This window comes from Podarcis bocagei (assembly GCF_964188305.1).
Source record: "Podarcis bocagei genome assembly, chromosome: 1".
Lineage (NCBI taxonomy): Eukaryota > Metazoa > Chordata > Lepidosauria > Squamata > Lacertidae > Podarcis > Podarcis bocagei.
The window spans coordinates 124,129,913-124,147,665 of NC_138125.1; the positions used below are offsets into that span (position 1 = coordinate 124,129,913).

Consider the following 17,753-nt stretch of genomic DNA (forward strand, 5'->3'; position numbering starts at 1 on the left):
CTGCGGAGCTGCCTCTCTCCCTGCTGGGCCCTTCTCCAGCATCATTTGAGAGCCTTCCCTCCGCCTCTAGCTCCGATGTCAGTTCCCTGACAGTAGCATAAATAAAAGTAAGGAGAAATGCAAGGAACGCTTAGTAAACAAACAAACAAAGCCAGGCAATCGACATGACATGCTTGTATATCCTGCAATGGACTAAAACAAATGAAATTTTGTGTTAACAAAAGCATACAAGTGGCAATGCACCTGAAACATACCCTCCAACATTTCTCTGATAAAAGCAGGGACGTCCTTTTCCATAATAATAAGTCTACTATTTATTAACCAGGCAGAGGGCCTTCTCGGTAGTGGCGCCTACCCTGTGGAACGCCCTCCCATCAGATGTCAAGGAAATAAGCAACTATCTTACTTTTAAAAGACACCTAAGGCAGCCCTGTTTAGGGAAGTTTTTAATGTTGTATTGTGTTTTTAATGTTCAGTTGGGAGCTGCCCAGAGTGGCTGGGAAAACCCAGCCAGATGGGCAGGGTAGAAATAATAAATTATTATACCCCACCCATCTGACAGCCTTGCTCCAGTCACTCTGGGCAGCTTCCAAAGTATATAAAAATATATAAACACATAAAACATTAAAAAAAAACTTCCCTATACAGGGCTGCCTTCGGATGGCTCAGGGGCTGGATAACTCCAGATCCTCAAACATTTCTCTGATGACAATAGGGACATCTTAAGGAAAAGCAGGACATTCCAGGATCAGATGAGAAACTGGGACAGTTTTCTGTAAATCCGGGACTGTCCCTTGAAAATAGGGACACTTGGAGGGTCTGCTAAAATTAAGGCACCAGACTCCCTCCAAATGAATGAATAATTGTTGATTGGGGTTCCTTGTGGCAAGAATTAATAAAGGAAATAAAAGGGAACCAGTCACCATGAAATTTGTTCCTAATGAACTGGAACTACTTCTTAATCCAAAATGTCAATCTTAATGTCAAAAGAGTACACTATGGCTCTATCTCCACCATACATTTAAAGCAATATTATACCACTTCAGATAGCCATGGTTTTCCCCAAAGAATAATCAGAATTGTAGTTTATGAAGCGTTTTGTGAGGAGACCCACATTCCTCTCATGGAGATACAAGGTGGTTTAACAATCAACTCCTCTTCCCAGGGAACTCTTACATAGCATACTCTTTTGACACCAACCAGTCCTTATTATGTGATGAAACTACGGGAAATCTGCATTTTTGAAAGTGCTGTTTAAAGTTTGGGCATATAATTTTATATTATTAGTAATGTCATTCATTCGTGTCATTCGCTGAGAGCAGTGGCAGCTGCCTTCTCTGTGGTAAAAAGCAGTTCTTCCTTTTTGTAGACGACAAAGTCAAAACGGAACGTGAACTGCCTCCAATTTTGCTCGGACCAGATTTTAAGTGCCAGCATTTTGTATACACCCAGAATCAGTATTTCCATCTCCACGGTGGCATTGAATATGATGTTGGTACTCCTTCAGTTGAAGACCTTTCAGATGAGATTAAGGTACTAAATCGGCATTTTCGAAATAATTTAGCCTGCGATAAGGAGAGATTGCAGGGGTTGGGGATTTACAGCTTCAGGGGATTACATTCCACCTGCTCTGGAAAATAATAATTTGCTCCCACTGAAGGTTCAACTTTACAGCTTGGGGTGCCTCTTTTGTCATGGGAAGCTCATGAAGACTGCATATGCAGTATACCTTTTAAAGCTCATTCGAAGCAGAGTCTCCCTCAAAAGAATTCTGGGCACTGTACATAATGTTAAGATTTTCTGGGAAATGTAAATCTGTGACAGGTAAAGCTACAGTGCTCAGAATTCTTTGAGGGAAAGAATCTGCTTCAAATGTGCTTTAAAGATGTAGCATGGACACCACAGAAACTCGTCCTACCACTAGCTGGGTCTGGCTCAGCAGCTACAACCTCTCCAGAAGACAGGCCATCTAACCAGTCATCTATGCCCTGACAACCTCTTTTTCAGATTTCTGTAAAATGTTCCATCTGGGGCCGCCTTTGAAGCTGGTTTGGATGCTTCCCTTGGTACTTTCTTGTTCAGATTGTACCTCAGAAAAATGTCAAAACGGTTCGGCTAGTTGCTAATTCACTTTGGAGCCCTCTTGAAAGTACTAGTGCTCCCTTTTAAAGCCCTAAGTATACCTGAAGGAGCGTCTCCACCACCATCGTTCTGCCCAGACACTGAGGTCCAGCTCCGAGGGCCTTCTGGCGGTTCCCTCACTGCGAGAAGTGAAGTTCCCTCCCTGCGAGAAGCCAAGTTACAGGGAACCAGGTAGAGGGCCTTCTCGGTAGTGGCACGCGCCCTGTGGAATGCCCTCCCATCAGATGTCAAGGAGATAAATAACTATACAACGTTTAGAAGATATCTGATGGCTACTCTGTTTAGGGAAGGTTTTTAATGGTTGACATTTTATTGTGCTTTTAATACTTCGTTGGGAGCTGCCCAGAGTGGCTGGGGCAACCCAGCCAGATGGGCGGCATATAAACAATAAAATTATGATTATTGGGGTGGACATGCCCTCAATGCATGCAGAGGGGTCAGGGTGGTGTGCAATGGTACATGTAGAAATTACTGCCGGGTAAAGCTGGACACTCAGATAGGACAAAAGAAGAGTGCCTATCTAGAGTTGCATTTCTTTACCCAGGGGTATAAATAATATATTATCATTATCTTTTTTTAAAAAAAAATTATTAGTATTTTCCACACAACAACAACATGAAAGATATCAGAAAATAACAATACACAACACACAAAAATCAACATTCGAAAACTAAAAAAGCAACAACAACAGACACAAAAAAATCCATATCTTATAAGTTAATGTTATAAACACTAAAACAACAACCACAAGACATTGACTTCCACCAATCCCACAGCACCTCCTTTATCTCTCATTGTGTCTTCCTGTTTTCCTGTTACTTACTTACCTGGCAGGGAGACACCTTGATCATATATTATCATCATCATCATCATCATCATCATCATCATCATCTAGGATGGGTGAAAGGAGCAGCTTCTCCTATATCAAACAGCCTGTACTTTGAAGTAATCCACTGAGGCCCATTTCTCTGCACCTTCCTTGTTATATTTAGGCATGTGGCAAATAGAGAAGGGTCTTTTGTTGTGGTGGCCCCATGATGGAAAACATGCACATCCTCTCCTGCTAGCAACTTTACATTCTTTCAGGCATTAGGCAAAACAAAAACAAAAAACACCTCTCAGAGATTTGAAGGGACTCTCTAAGCATTTTAAACCTTTTAAAGCTGATTAGCATTTTGTCTGCTAGTTTTTTATGATTATTGTTATTGTTTATTGCAATTAATTGCTTTCAATATCAGCATTGTTTCATGCCCCTGGTTTCATTCTCAAGCAAAGGCAGTATAAACATATTTAAAGTGCATACATAATTATTAAATGACACCATGAAAGGTAAATTGTAGGAGGTGATTGTCAGCTTCCTTTTACTCAGAGCAGATCCATTGAAATTAATGGGTCTAACCTAGTCGTGTTCATGAATGCCAATGAGTCTGAGCAAAATTTAGTTTAATACCACCCTTCAGTTCTGATTTGTTTCAAGAAAATATATTTTAAAAGAGAATGCATTTATTTTTATCTGTATTATTTTATTTTAAAGAGCTTTTACTTTGAAGAAATTCAGCATGTAATCACTTGATGGTAGCAAGAACAGGACTGTTGTAGAACTGTAACCTCACATGTTATGGGTTGGAAGTCAAATAACTTTGGTTCTTTGATTCTATGAAACTAAAAACCTGTTTCCACCATGTGCCCAGACAGGATTTGAACTTGTGTTTCTCTACCCATTGGGTTTTTCAGCTCTTAGCAGATTTTGAGCCTGCATATTTTACTGAAAAGATGCTTTAACTACTTAAAGCAGTGCTTGGCCTTGATACAGGAAGTTTTAAAGGCTTTGCAAGCATAAATAGGGTCTGTTGTTTTTAACATTAATTGTAGGCTGCCTATGACGAAATGCATACATGTGCAGCAAATCACCTCGCTCAGCTGTTGGACCCAGATGCACCCTATAGAGAACATTACCCCATACCAATAATGGATTTTCAAGGCAAGAGGTAAAGAGCACGTGAGATGCTTTCGACTGAGTTTTTGGGAACGTAACACTAGTTAATGGTTGAGAGTCAAAAAGTGGCTCATACCTAAGTGCCAGTAAACACTTGTGTACATGCAACAGATGTTACAGTATGTAAAATAATAATTGATTAGAAATAAGTTTACTTAAAAGACATATTGACGATTGAGTACGGATGTTTATTATTTATTCATCGAGATTTTTTAATCTGAATGTAGAATTGAGTTTTGCTGCTTTTTAAAAACAAATTATTTTGACCATAGCTCTTTGCCCACTGTGCTTTATCATAAAGGGAATACAGTCATGTAATGGAAATCTTGTAGATGGAATCCAGTCTGGCATAAAGCATGACACAATCATATTTTCCGTGCTTCCTGTTAGCCCTTTAGTCTAAACTAGGCATAGGCAAACTTGGCCCTCCAGATGTTTTGAGACTACAGTTCCCATTATCCCTGACCACAGGTCCTGTTAGCTAGGGATCATGGGAGTTGTAGTCCCAAAACATCTGGAGGGCTGAGTTTGCCTACAGTGTACTTCTACTCTATCAAGTTCCCCCCCCCAGCCCCCAGAACCACCTTTGCTCCATCTTTTATGCCTAGGTTCCATTATTTCAGGCTTAGGGAAACATACACTTCAGTGATCTTTACAGTGCCCAATTACTAAAGGGTAAAGGGACCCCTGATCATTAGGATCGGCTCTGGGGTTGTGGCACTCATCTTGCTTTATTGGCCAAGGGAGCTGGCGTACAGCTTCCGGGTCATGTGGCCAGCATGACTAAGCATAGCTGTCAACGTTTTCCCTTTTTTAAAGGGAAATTCCCTTATTCCGAATAGGATTTCCCTTAAAAAAAGGAAAAAGTTGACAGCTATGTGATTAATCCGCTTCTGGCGAACCAGAGCAGTGCACGGAAACACCATTTACCTTCCCGCCGGAGCAGTACCTATTTATCTACTTGCACTTTGACGTGCTTTCGAACTGCTAGGTTGGCAGGAGCTGGGACCAAGCAACGGGAGCTCACCCCGTCGAGGGGATTCAAACCGCCAACCTTCTGATCGGCAAGTCCTAGGCTCTGTGGTTTAGACCACAGCGCCACCCGCGTCCCTTTTGCCCGGATACTAGAGCAATGTTAAAAGGATACTCCAGTGGTACCTTGGTTCTCAAACTTAATCCGTTCCGGAAGTCTGTTCCAAAACCAAAGCGTTCCAAAACCAAGGCGCACTTTCCCATAGAAAGTAATGCAAAATGGATCAATCCGTTTCAGACTTTTAAAAACAACCCCTAAAACAGCAATTTAACGTGAATTTTACTGTCTAATGAGATCATTGATCCATAAAACAAAAAGCAACAAACAATGTACTGCAGTCACACAATCAATCAATCAATCAATCAATCAGTAGCTGAACTGGGTTCCACAGAGTCACAAAAACAAAACAAAAAGAGACGCAAAACCAAAAATGCAAAATAAATAGCAAAAACAGACAGACCTCAGCATAACACTCAAAACAGAAGCATAACACTCAAAATGGAGCACGTTCGGCTTCCGAAAAAAGTTCCCAAACCGGAACACTTACTTCTGGGTTTGCAGTGTTTGGGTTCCAAGTTGTTTGAGTACCAAGGTGTTTGAGAACCAAGGTACCACTGTACAAATAGTGTGGTGTAGTGGGTTGGGCTAGGATGATGGAGAGACCCAGATTAAAACTGACACTTACCCATGAAGCTCACTGGGGGACCTTGGACCAGTCACACTCTCTTACCCAAACAACCAGGGTTGTCACGAGGATAATGTTTGGGGGGGGTATGCTGCCGTATGCCGTCCTGAGCTACTTAGAGGAAAGGCAGGATTAAAATGAATTATAATGGTATGCCATGGTCCAATTTAGACAGCTGTACACAACCTGTGGCCCACTGAGCTAAATGCAGCTACTACTGCTTGATTTTTAAAAATAAAGTCCTATACATAAGAACCTGCTGAACCAGGTCAAAGTTGTCCACCTAGTCCAGTATCTTGTTCTCACAGTGCCAACCAGATACCCATGGGAAGCCTGTAAACAGAACATGAGTGCAACAGCACTTGTGACTCCCAGCAACTGATTTTGTGTATTGTGACCTGCCTAGTGTTTAACCACGATCCCAATTTTGCAGTCTCGGAGACAGCAATAAATATATATTTATAAGCCCCTGGTGGACCACCATATTAAGCGGTTGGGATGTCTTTGTTTTGGTGGGTCAGAAGATTCTCAGGCTCACTTTACAGGCATTGTGAAATATAGGCTATGCAATAATGTGTTAAAATATTCCAGTTTCTACTCTGCGTGTGTGTGTTCCCCCCACCCCCTGCATTTTCCAGCTATTATGTAATCGGGATCGAACTTGAACCATTTTATCTGCTTTTTAAGAGCCAATGGTGGGGAGCCATAAACGAAGTAGTAAGCACACTTAAACCCAAAAGGCTTCCATTAACTGATATTCAAGCAATGGACCAATTCAAGAAAAGATTTGGCTATAAGAAGGCTATTAAATGCAAGGTATGGTTTTTGTTTTTGTTAAGGGACTGGACCCTGTGAGGTCCACCACATTTATGGTCATCTTCCTTTAACAGCTCTTTCAGAACAGTTTTGCTCCTCTCCCTCTGTCGCTCAAAATCATGCTTCATTCCAGTTACAGCAGCCTTTGTGGATGGAGTCAACCCGCCTGCCCTGCTTCTCAGGCCAGGTGGAAAATTTAAGGTTGCCAACCACCCTATATGAAGCGTAGGTTCCCACGAGGCAAGAAACAGCGATAACAACAGAACTGGACAGCAGGGGCAAACAACTGCTTATATACATTTCTGAAGGCCTGGGCCACTCCCACTCCCAACGTGATTGGCTATCTAAACTTCCAAGCTGCGAATCATGACTCAGAGTTTAAGGGCCAATGGCAGAGGCCCAAATCCTGAAATGTTCTGTGATTGGATATCATGTATTGAATCAGAACACAGGAGCTCAAAATCCTTAGTCCAGACTCAAGCTCAGGCAAACACAGAACACTGAATACATAACACTGTATAATACAGGATCGTCCCATATGATAGTGCAAAATACTATGTCCTGTGCTGATTCAATACAGGATGAAGTTTATCCCATATTTCCGCTCCCCTGCCCCCCCTTTCTCTCTGCCAAGTTAGGGCTCCTCTCCAAATCTATCTGTGTGAAAGGGTGTGTGAAAAGATATGTATTAAAGCTACGGGTAGCAAAGCTCAGACAGATTTACAAATTCATTCATATCTGTCTCTGTGCATGTGACAAATTCCAGAGGGGCCATCCTGTTTGGCTGCCACAAATTGTAATGGATTGCTTTGAGTTCATTTATACCCCAGGTGGAAAAGAAAATCGCTCCAACGCCTATCTCTGCCCCACCCTACCCTGCCCAGTATTTTGCCAGAACAAAGGTGGCAACCTTAGTGGAAATTGCCCAAACAGCCCATTCTCTGTTGCTTCCCTATTTATCAGACTCCTTCTGCCTCTGGCTGGGCAGGGCAGCTTGCCTTTGAGCTTTCTTCTCTGCTAACCTCAGTGAACGCCTGGTTTTGGGGGCAGCTACGTTTTCTGGGAGACACTCCAGTGACAGCGTCTCTTTCAACTGCTGCTCAAGCTTTGCCTGTTGAATGCTTTCAAAGTCCTCCTCATCTCCCATTATCTCCCAACTTTTGCCCTCATCTTCCTCTGGAGTGTGCCCTCTGCCAAACCACTTCTGGAGTATGGGGCCTCTCCCTCCGATAACAGGACTCTCATGAAGAGTTCGGCAGCAGTCCTGTATCTCAACGACTCATATCTGCTCATTTGTTGTTGTTTAGTCGTTTAGTCGTGTCCGACTCTTCGTAACCCCATGGACCAGAGCACGCCAGGCACTCCTGTCTTCCACTGCCTCCCGCAGTTTGGTCAGACTCATGTTTGTAGCTTCGAGAACGCTGTCCAACCATCTCATCCTCTGTCATCCCCTTCTCCTTGTGCCCTCCATCTTTCCCAACATCAGGGTCTTTTCCAGGGAGTCTTCTCTTCTCATGAGGTGGCCAAAGTACTGGAGCCTCAGCTTCATGATCTGTCCTTCCAGTGAGAACTCAGGGCTGATTTCCTTAAGAATGGATACGTTTGATCTTCTTGCAGTCCATGGGACTCTCAAGAGTCTCCTCCAGCACCATAATTCAAAAGCATCAATTCTTCGGCGATCAGCCTTCTTTATGGTCCAGCTCTCACTTCCATACATCACTACTGGAAAAACCATGGCTTTAACTATACGGACCTTTGTTGGTAAGGTGATGTCTCTGCTTTGCTTTTTAAGATGCTGTATCTGCTCAGATGAGCATGCAAACAGCAGAGTAAACAAAAGCTTGGCTGCGAAAGTATGTAGCATCGCTAATTTTATTGCTCTACATCAAATCAAACCAAATCATAATAAAGAAATTAACAACAGCGCAAGGAGCAGCTCACACAAACATCCTGTCTGTCTGGGAGACAGAACAAAGAGCCTAAAACAAAAGCACAGAGAAGGAAATGCGGTGTCTGAATTTTTGTTCTCACACTTCCAGAAGAATGGAATGTAAACAGTGTGGATCACGAGATCCAACAGTAATGGGAGGATGAAAAATACTAACATGGAGGTCTATACTAAATGCCCCTTCATCCTCTCTGGAAGACTCCTGGGAAGGTGGTCTCCACCACTTTCCTTCATCTGCCCAGGCCCTGACAGCCGGGCAGAAGCTTCCTGGGCAGTGGCGTAGCGTGGGGGGTGCAGGGGGGGCCGGCTGCACCGGGCGCAACATCTGGGGGTTAGGGTTAGGGGGCGCAAATCCACAGGTTAGGGGTCGCAAATCCACGGGTTAGGGGGCGCAAATTACTTGCCTTGCCCCGGGTACTGACAACCCACGCTACGCCACTGTTCCTGGGCTTTGAGAAGGATGCTGGAGCCCTGATGCCTCCGTGATGGGAGGACTCTTGGACCCGGTCAGAGCATCATGTCTCCCACCCTAAGCTGGGCAGAAGCTTCCCAGGCTTTGATAAGCAGGCACCAGGGTATTAATACTTTAATACTCTAATTTACTGGGAACATTTAGGGGACTAGCGTAGTCCCCCTACTCCACTGACCGCATGCCACTGGCAGGGTGATGATGATTTGGCTAAAATTTGTTGAGGGAGGGGGGTATCTTGAGGATTCCATTAAGGGCCTCTCTACATTTCCCCCTATAATTTGAGTACTGAAACTGGCATCCAGTGGCCAGTATACAGGCCAAGACTTCAGTGGCCTGTATACACCCTTGCCCATTCAATCTAACGAGCCAGGATGGAACGTGTGATATAGAACAAGTACAAAATTATATAATGTGATGCAGAATAAGAGAGACACTGTGTCTTTCCGCAGTCGGCTGGCCTCAGGAGTCAATTTATCTTGGTACAGAGTTTTAACTGTTCTCTTTCTTTCAGGGCATGGTACACACAGCCCAAATCAAAGTAGCTGGAGGGAAAAATCACTGTATTCCTATTCTTGTTGTTTTTCTATGTGCCTTTTGGGCGTGTGACATTTAGAGCCTGCCATTTGGCATGAGGGCTGCTGCTGAAAGAGGGTTGGCTGCTATCTTCCTCACCTTCTGCCGCAAGACATCCCTCTCCAGCCTTGCTCTTTCAGACGATCATGGCTACGGTCTTATCCACTATGCTGCTATCTACAACCGTGTGCCCATCATATGCCAGCTGATTAAATCATATCTGACAATCAACCAGAGGCGCAGCATCCCAGTTAGCCAAGGTAAGAAATAGTATATGCTGAGAAGTTATTAGAGTCACAACTGCCAGGGGTCCTTCCCACAAGGAAAGCATCCCCCCTGTCCCCTTTCTTGGTTGTAGAAAAGACTCTGTGCAAGAACCAGAGATATCTAAATCAGGCTTCCTCAAACTTGGCCCTCCAGATGTTTTGAGACTACAATTTGCACCATCCCTGGCCACTGGTCCTGCTAGCTGGGGATCATGGGAGTTGTAGGCCAAAAACATCTGGAGGGCTGAGTTTGAGGAAGCCTTCGTTCACCTTTGTGGAGATCCCTCTTGATTCCAATTTTCTTTTCCAAGTGTGTGAGATACTTTATTGCTCCAGACATCACTGTTAGCCCTCATCTGACCTGTTACCGACTCCAGTTCAGATACCTGTGTGGGCGAGCAGGCAGAGCAATGTGGTCCCACTTGGCTCCAGTGGGGGGTTGCTTTGGCGCTGGGCTGGAGCAGCGGTCTCTGTCCCCCGCCTGGCATACGTGCCCACCCACCCTGGGCATTGGCAACCCACAATATGCTGCTGTGCTGGACAACAGCTTCCATCATCTGACCATTGGCCCTGCAGACTGAAATCCATCAACATCTGGAGAGGAGAACCACAGATTCTTCATCTCTGAAATAACTGTTTGGAGGAGGCCTTTATCATTAGAGTGAGAAGCAGGATAGTGTATACTGAAAGAAAGAAAGAAAGAAAGAAAGAAAGAAAGAAAGAAAGAAAGAAAGAAAGAAAGAGAGACGCAATAGCCAAATCATAATAAATACTATTTTTTCTAGGGAAACGTCCCCAGAAATCTGATCCAAAGGGTAAGTGATAAATAATTTGTTGTCCTCTGACTTTTGTAATATATATAAGTATACAAAATAAAGTTGTGCTAGCTTTAGGAAAACTAGGGGCTATAAGTTTAAGGGCAAAGGCTTGCAGCTTCTGTAGCTTAAGAGATAATGCTCTATAGTGTAACTAGAACGGTTCATTCAATGAAATATTTGAGTTAGTGGGAGCTTTGCTTTTGCCATTAAGAGGTGCACAGGTAAGCCCATTCGGAAGAAAATCTCTTCGGAATCCATTAAGCATGTTGCAGTTTTGTAATTTTGTTCTGGGAGTAAATTTAATGCAGAAATCACATTGTAAACACACGCACACATATATAAAATAATAAAACAGTGGTACCCCGCAAGACGAACGCCTCGCGAGACGAAAAACTCGCAAAACGAAAGGTTTTTTCGTTTTCGAGTTGCCTCGCAAGACGAATTTCCCTATGGGCTTGCTTCGCAAGACGAAGCTTGCCCCGGGGACAGCGGGTCTTCTCTTTTGAAGCAAGGGGCTGCAGGGAGATCGCTATCTCCCCGCAGCCCCTTGCTTCAAAAGAGGTCCAGGGGCAGCGGGAAGCTAAGCGCTTCTTCCCTGCTGCCCCCCGACATCTTTTGCAGCAAGGGGCTGCAGGGAGATCGCTATCTCCCCGCAGCCCCTTGCTTCAAAAGAGGTCCAGGGGCAGCGGGAAGCTAAGCGCTTCTTCCCTGCTGCCCCCCCCCGACGTCTTTTGCAGCAAGGGGCTGCAGGGAGATCGCTATCTCCCCGCAGCCCCTTGCTTCAAAAGAGGTCCAGGGGCAGCGGGAAGCTAAGCGCTTCTTCCCTGCTGCCCCCCCCCAACGTCTTTTGCAGCAAGGGGCTGCAGGGAGATCGCTATCTCCCTGCAGCCCCTTGCTGCAAAAGACGTCCGGGGGAAGCGGGGAAGAAGCCGCTTCCCCCGGACGTCTTTTGCAGGGTTGTCGGCATGGCGGCAACCCTCCGCCAGCAGCGGCAGCGCTGCCGCTGCTGGCGGAGAGGTCCGCGAAGCCTGGGAGCGCTGATGTCAGCGCGCGCAGGCTTCGGCATGCCGGCAACCCTCCGCCAGCAGCGGCAGCGCTGCCGCTGCTGGCGGAGAGGTCCGCGAAGCCTTGGCCGGACAGCTTTTGAAGGCAGGCGGGGGGGGGAGCAAAGACTTTCGCCCCCGCCAGCCTTCAGAAGAGGAAGGCTGGCGGGGGGCAAAAGTCTTTGTCCCCCCTGCCTGCCTTCCCAGGGGCTTTTAAATCGCCCCGGACAGCGGAGAAGTCCTCTGCTGTCCGGGGCGATTTTAAAATGCCGCCCGCCAGCATTTTAAGATCGCCCCGGACAGCGGAGAAGTCCTCCGCTGTCCCGGGGTTTTTTAAAATGCTGGGGGTGGGAAGAAAAGCCCTTGCCCCCCCCCAGCCTTCAGAAGAGGTCCGGGGACAGACTGTCTGAAGGCGGTTTCCCTAGGACAGTCTGAAGGCGGTTTCCCTAGGAACGCATTAATTGATTTTCAATGCATTCCTATGGGAAACCGTGCATCGCAAGATGAAAAAACCGCAAGACGAAGAGAATTGCGGAACGAATTAATTTCGTCTTGCGAGGCACCACTGTAATTAAAAAGATTGATTGCACTGAAGTCGATAGTATTTTGTCACTGGAAATTCTGCATAGCCAATAGCTTTGGAACCTATGGTATAATTAATCTTAAAATAAGAACCTATTTCTATATATCACACTGGCATGTAGGGATGCCATGCTTGGAGTGATTAAATAAATATGCTTTCTTTCAGGAACAATGAGCTTCCAAGATAAGGACACTGCAGGAGAGAAAAGTGGTGAGTTGCAAAAAAACCACAGCATTAATTTTTTATAGTCTACACTGATGAAAATTATTTAGTTTGTTGCCATTGATTTCTCTTTCTTCCTCCACTAAGGCTGGGCTATATGCTGTTCATATTCAGGGGTGGGCAGAGATTTTGCTATGTTTTCCATTTTTAATGCTACAATGCATGGCATGTTCGATGCTTTTTAAAAAATCTGATAAATTCACATGCTATTTTTCTAGTGCTGGAAAGAGAAACAATATCGATTCTGTGAAAATTCAGCGTGGTGGGGAGGTGAGAGTGTGAAACTAGGACCTTAGAGAGACTAGGTTTCAAGCTTACTGGGTGACCTTGGGCCAGCCCCTGCCTCTCAGACTAACCTACCTTATAGGGTTGTCGTGGTTTTGAAACGAGGGGGGGAGAAGCAAAGACATCACCTTGAGCTTTTTTGGAGAAAAAAGCTATAAATTCAACACATACATACATATACAGTCGTACCTTGGAAGTCGAACAGAATCCGTTCTGGAAGTCCGTTCGGCTTCCAAAACATTTGGAAACCAAAGTGCGGCTTCTGGTTGGCTGGAGGAAGCTGCTGCAGCCAATCAGAAGCCACAGAAGCTGCGCTGGACGTTTGGCTTCTGAAAATCGTTTGAAAACCAGAACACTCACCTCCCGTTTTCGATTGTTCAGGAGCTGCAACGTGTGAGTTCCAAGGCATTCAGCAACTAAGGGACGGCTGTACACATAAAATAATAAAGGGGTGTTGTAGAAACAGCACTAATATAAAACTAGCAAATAATTATTCAAACACTGGGGGCTCTGCCTTAGATTTTGCCAGCTGAAGTGTACCATGTTATGTACTGAAGTTCTCACCCTGGGCCAGCAGGGGGATACTGTAGATCAGGGGTGTCAAACTCAAATTCATCGGGGGCCGCATCAGCAGTTTGGTCACCCTCAAAGGGCCGGTTGTATCTGTAGGACTTACAGTACAGGAGAGAAGAGTTCAGGCAGCCATTGGATCTGTCACATCACAGGATGGCATGCGCTCAATATAAAAACAAGTGGAGGTTTCCTGTGTAGAACGGCCAACGCCGCTAGAGGGCAGACGTTCTCTGGCTTGTAGGCTGCCGCGCATGCGCTGAAGAGGCGGCTTTCTTGTGTCAAAAAAAAAAGTGAGAATAAAAGGTGAAGGCCGGCGGCGGCTAAACGGGCCACATGACGAGGTCTGGCGGGCCGGATTCGGCCCACGGGCCTTGTGTTTGACACCCGTGCTGTAGATAGTTATGGAAATAAGGGATCGAAAGTGACATTCAGTGATTGGATAGTTTTAGAAAATTGTTACAGTTACATTGTACTGGAGCTCTTTATAAGCAGGCTGGCTGAACCCTTCAGTTCAGTTCTGTCCTGGCCTGTGAATAAACAAGAACTGTTTGAAGAATCGCTGTGTCGTCTGATATGTTCACCCACAACTTAACATACCATGTCTGTGTAGTTCAGGGGTAGGCAACCTAAGGCCCGGGGGCCGGATGCGGCCCGATTGCCTTCTAAATCCGGCCCGCAGACGGTCCAGGAATCAGCGTGTTTTTACATGAGTAGAATGTGTCCTTTGATTTAAAATGCATCTCTGGGTTATTTGTGGGGCCTGCCTGGTGTTTTTACATGAGTAGAATGTGTGCTTTTATTTAAAATGCATCTCTGGCTTATTTGTGGGGCATAGGAATTTGTTCATATTTTTTTTCCAAAATATAGTCCGGCCCACCACATGGTCTGAGAGACGGTGGACCGTCCCACGGCTGAAAAAGGTTGCTGACCCCGGTGTAGTTCATTCTATTGCATCTTGTTTCCTCTGTCAGGTTTTGGTCCCACTGCTTTGCACCTATCAGCTCAGTGCTCCTCCGTCGAAGCCCTCCATTTCCTCCTGGCCTTAAAAGCAGATTACGAAATACCCGATGAACATGGGTGGCTGCCTATACATTACGCTGCCTTCTATGACAATGTTACCTGCTTCACAATTCTCTACCGAAAACACCCAGCTTCGTTAGAGTCTGAAACACGAAATGAGTAAGTAAGCAGAAAACAGCATGGGAATTTACGCCGCCTTGTTTCCTTTTGGAATTCAAGTAAGGAAGGTTAGTGATTATGCATAATGTAACACCAAATTGCCCGATCTTGGGTCAATCAATTTGAGACAAGGGTTCATAATGTGCCCGTCAGCTGGCTACATAACTACATTTGCCTGCAAGGGAACAGGCTATTCTAGGGTGTGATCATGTTTTGAAGTGTTTGCTATGTCGACTTCTGCTCAATCTAAATATGTAATGTCCCATATCAATCAAATCCTCCTGGAAGAGTCTACTAGGAGCGTGGAGGACCTTCAGATAGCCTAAGAATGCAGTCTAGACCAACGCTCACCTTCATGTTCCGGGTTCAAGCCTGGAATCCTTGATAAGAGTCCTTTTTAGAGCAATCAATGTTGCAAAGTGGGAAGGTAAAGAGAGCAAGATAGGCAGGCAAAGAAACTATCCCACCACATCCCGGTTCAGCTCAACTGCATTTCTGTTACATGCAATTTGTCTGGAAGGATAAAATAACAATAAATCCTATATAAACTTGCCAGTGAGTAGATCCCAATCAACATTAGGGTTGGCCAGTATCTGGTTTTCAACACTGTGATATATCCCCAGTTAAACATCACAATATACCAATATATCATGATGTCTGAAATAAGGATGGAGCTATGTAGAGGCATTGGCTGGCTTCACGGTTTTCCCCACATTGTGATTTTTCCATCGCACATGCATACATCAAGATCTGCAATATGTTGCCAGGTCAAAAATTATGAAATCAGTATCACGATACGGACTTGAAACCAGTTTTGAGTGATATAATGCCCAGCCCTAACACATTTCGTGATTTGCAATATATTGCCAGGTCAAAAACGATGAACCCGATATCACGATATGGACTTCAGACCAGTTTTGGATGATATATCGATATCTCAACAAGCCCTAATGAACATGATAGGGCTTTCCTTATTAGAGAACATAGGGAGATGTGCATACTTTTATTTGTTCATTTTTGGCCACAATTCTTCATCTACTTTTCTGGGAGTGAATCTCATTGAACTCAGTAGGGCTTGCTTCTGAATAGATGTGTGCAGGATTCTACTGTCACTTGGCAGCTAACTTGCAGAAACAATGCCCTGGCTTGCACATAGCTTAGCATGAACACATGGATGTGCAGAGAGCCAGTGTGGTATAGTGGTTAAGAGCGGTGGACTCGTAATCTGGTGAACCGGATTTGATTCCCCGCTCCTCCACATGCAGCTGCTGGGTGACCTTGGGCCAGTCACACTTCTCTGAAGTCTCTCAGCCCCACTCACCTCACAGAGTTTTTGTTGTTGGGGAGGAAGGGAAAGGAGATTGCTAGCCGCTTTGAGACTCCTTAGGGTAGTGATAAAGCAGGATATCAAATCCAAACTCCTCTTCTTCTTTGGGAAAGGAATCACAATCGTAGTTTGGCTTAGCATCTTGTATGACTCCAGGCCAATGGGTTTAGCTCTCTCTGGACTAACAGTGAACTATGACCAAGGCTTGTCCTGTATATGAAATAAAATCCATTTCATCATCCTATTTCGCTGAGTATTTATCTGCATCGCAGTGATGTTTCTCCTCTCTCCTACAGAAAATGCTCCACCCCACTTTTGCTTGCGGCTACATCTGGGGCATTAGATACAATCCAGCATTTGTTTTCTCTCAAAGCCAACTGGCTGAAAAAGGACAGCGAAGGAAATAATATCATTCATTTGGCGGTGCTGAACTTTCACACGGAGGTTCTGAAGCATCTGGTTGAGCTGCACAACCCTGATCTTCCGGTTTGGAAAACTCTTGTTGGTAAGCACATCAAATACGGTCAAATAGGTCTTTTCTGGCCCATAGAGACTATATAACAACTAACGCATCTAAAGCAGCCATTCAGATTAGATCCCTATATGCTAAGAATCAGGCTCAATCAGTGAAGATAGCGTTGAGACTCTTTCAAATGAAAGTCCTCCCCCTTCTTTTGGTGGGCATCTCTTTAGGCTCCCGTAGGGATTTTTTGAAATTGGATTCTATCCAAACGCGATTCCTTAGAGCCATCCTTAGGATTCCCCCCTCGGTAGCGGGTGCGGTTATGAGATTAGAGGTCGGCTGGCAAGCTCTACGGCATGTGGCCTTGAAGACAAAGCTCTGGCTATGGCTCAAGATTTGTTTTAAACCAGTGGGTATTGCCCCCTTGATATTGAGGGACGATTTCCAATCATCGTGGGAAAGGGAGGTCACTAACGAGGTTCAAACCTGCGGATTGTCTCACCTTTACCTTGAGTCTATGACGTACAATCAAGCTAGAGCTGTGATCTCTCGGAGACTGAGTGACATTGCCAGACAAGAGGACATAGCCCAGGTAAAACCAGGGATGTTCCTAGGGGACCAGATTTATCAGACCATACCAGCCCTCTACCTTGCAGAAATTCACTATGTGGAATACCGTAGACTTCTTACAGCGGCTAGATTAAATGTCCTTGACTCTGCGATATTGTGGGGAAGGTACAGGGGAGTACCATACGCCCAGAGAACCTGTCATTGTGCCATGGGTGTGATTGAGTCCACCAAACACATCCTCTTGACTTGCCCTTCTTATGCAGAGCTTAGACAAAACTTTATAGACCCACTCCTATGTCAATCTAGCTTCCTATCCGGAGAAAACCGGGTTTTACACTTGCTGAATAACGTCACTAGAGCTATACCTTCCTTGGTGGCCAAATTTCTTTTTTTAGCTTTTAAGCGTCGCAAGACTATAATTGACTGTATTGATATGGGGCTATCTGTTCAGCCCATTTTAGTGTTGGCTAAGTTCTAAAATCTTCCTGGAGCTTTTAACTGTGTATTGACAAATGTACTTTTTTCTGACTGATGGTCGAATAAAAGGTTGATGATGATGGTAAGCACATCAGTTCGTCTCCCTGCAAAGTGGTTCTGGGTGGCCCTGACTCACTGGGATGTTTCAGTTCATGAGGATGCAACAAGGTGGCCCATGGATGCAGGATAGGAAGCTGGAGGGAACTCTGGAAAGACTTGTCCTATAGCAGCCTCCACACCATAACAGATTTGCCAGAAGGAACTTTGAACTACCACATGGTG

At 45.0% G+C, this 17,753-nt stretch overlaps 1 protein-coding gene across 4 annotated transcripts in view; it reads left to right on the plus strand.

The window, feature by feature from the left end:
• Nucleotides 1-17,753, plus strand: part of ANKAR (ankyrin and armadillo repeat containing) — a 61,015-nt gene that overhangs the window by 8,320 nt on the left and 34,942 nt on the right. For all 4 annotated transcript variants that reach the window (XM_081194357.1, XM_081194359.1, XM_081194358.1 and 1 more), the window contains 8 exons: nucleotides 1,370-1,533; nucleotides 4,015-4,130; nucleotides 6,495-6,672; nucleotides 9,706-9,925; nucleotides 10,717-10,746; nucleotides 12,541-12,585; nucleotides 14,427-14,634; nucleotides 16,258-16,466. In XM_081194357.1, the coding sequence (XP_081050483.1) occupies nucleotides 1,370-1,533; nucleotides 4,015-4,130; nucleotides 6,495-6,672; nucleotides 9,706-9,925; nucleotides 10,717-10,746; nucleotides 12,541-12,585; nucleotides 14,427-14,634; nucleotides 16,258-16,466 (1,170 nt within the window). The remainder of the gene's footprint in view (nucleotides 1-1,369; nucleotides 1,534-4,014; nucleotides 4,131-6,494; nucleotides 6,673-9,705; nucleotides 9,926-10,716; nucleotides 10,747-12,540; nucleotides 12,586-14,426; nucleotides 14,635-16,257; nucleotides 16,467-17,753) is intronic.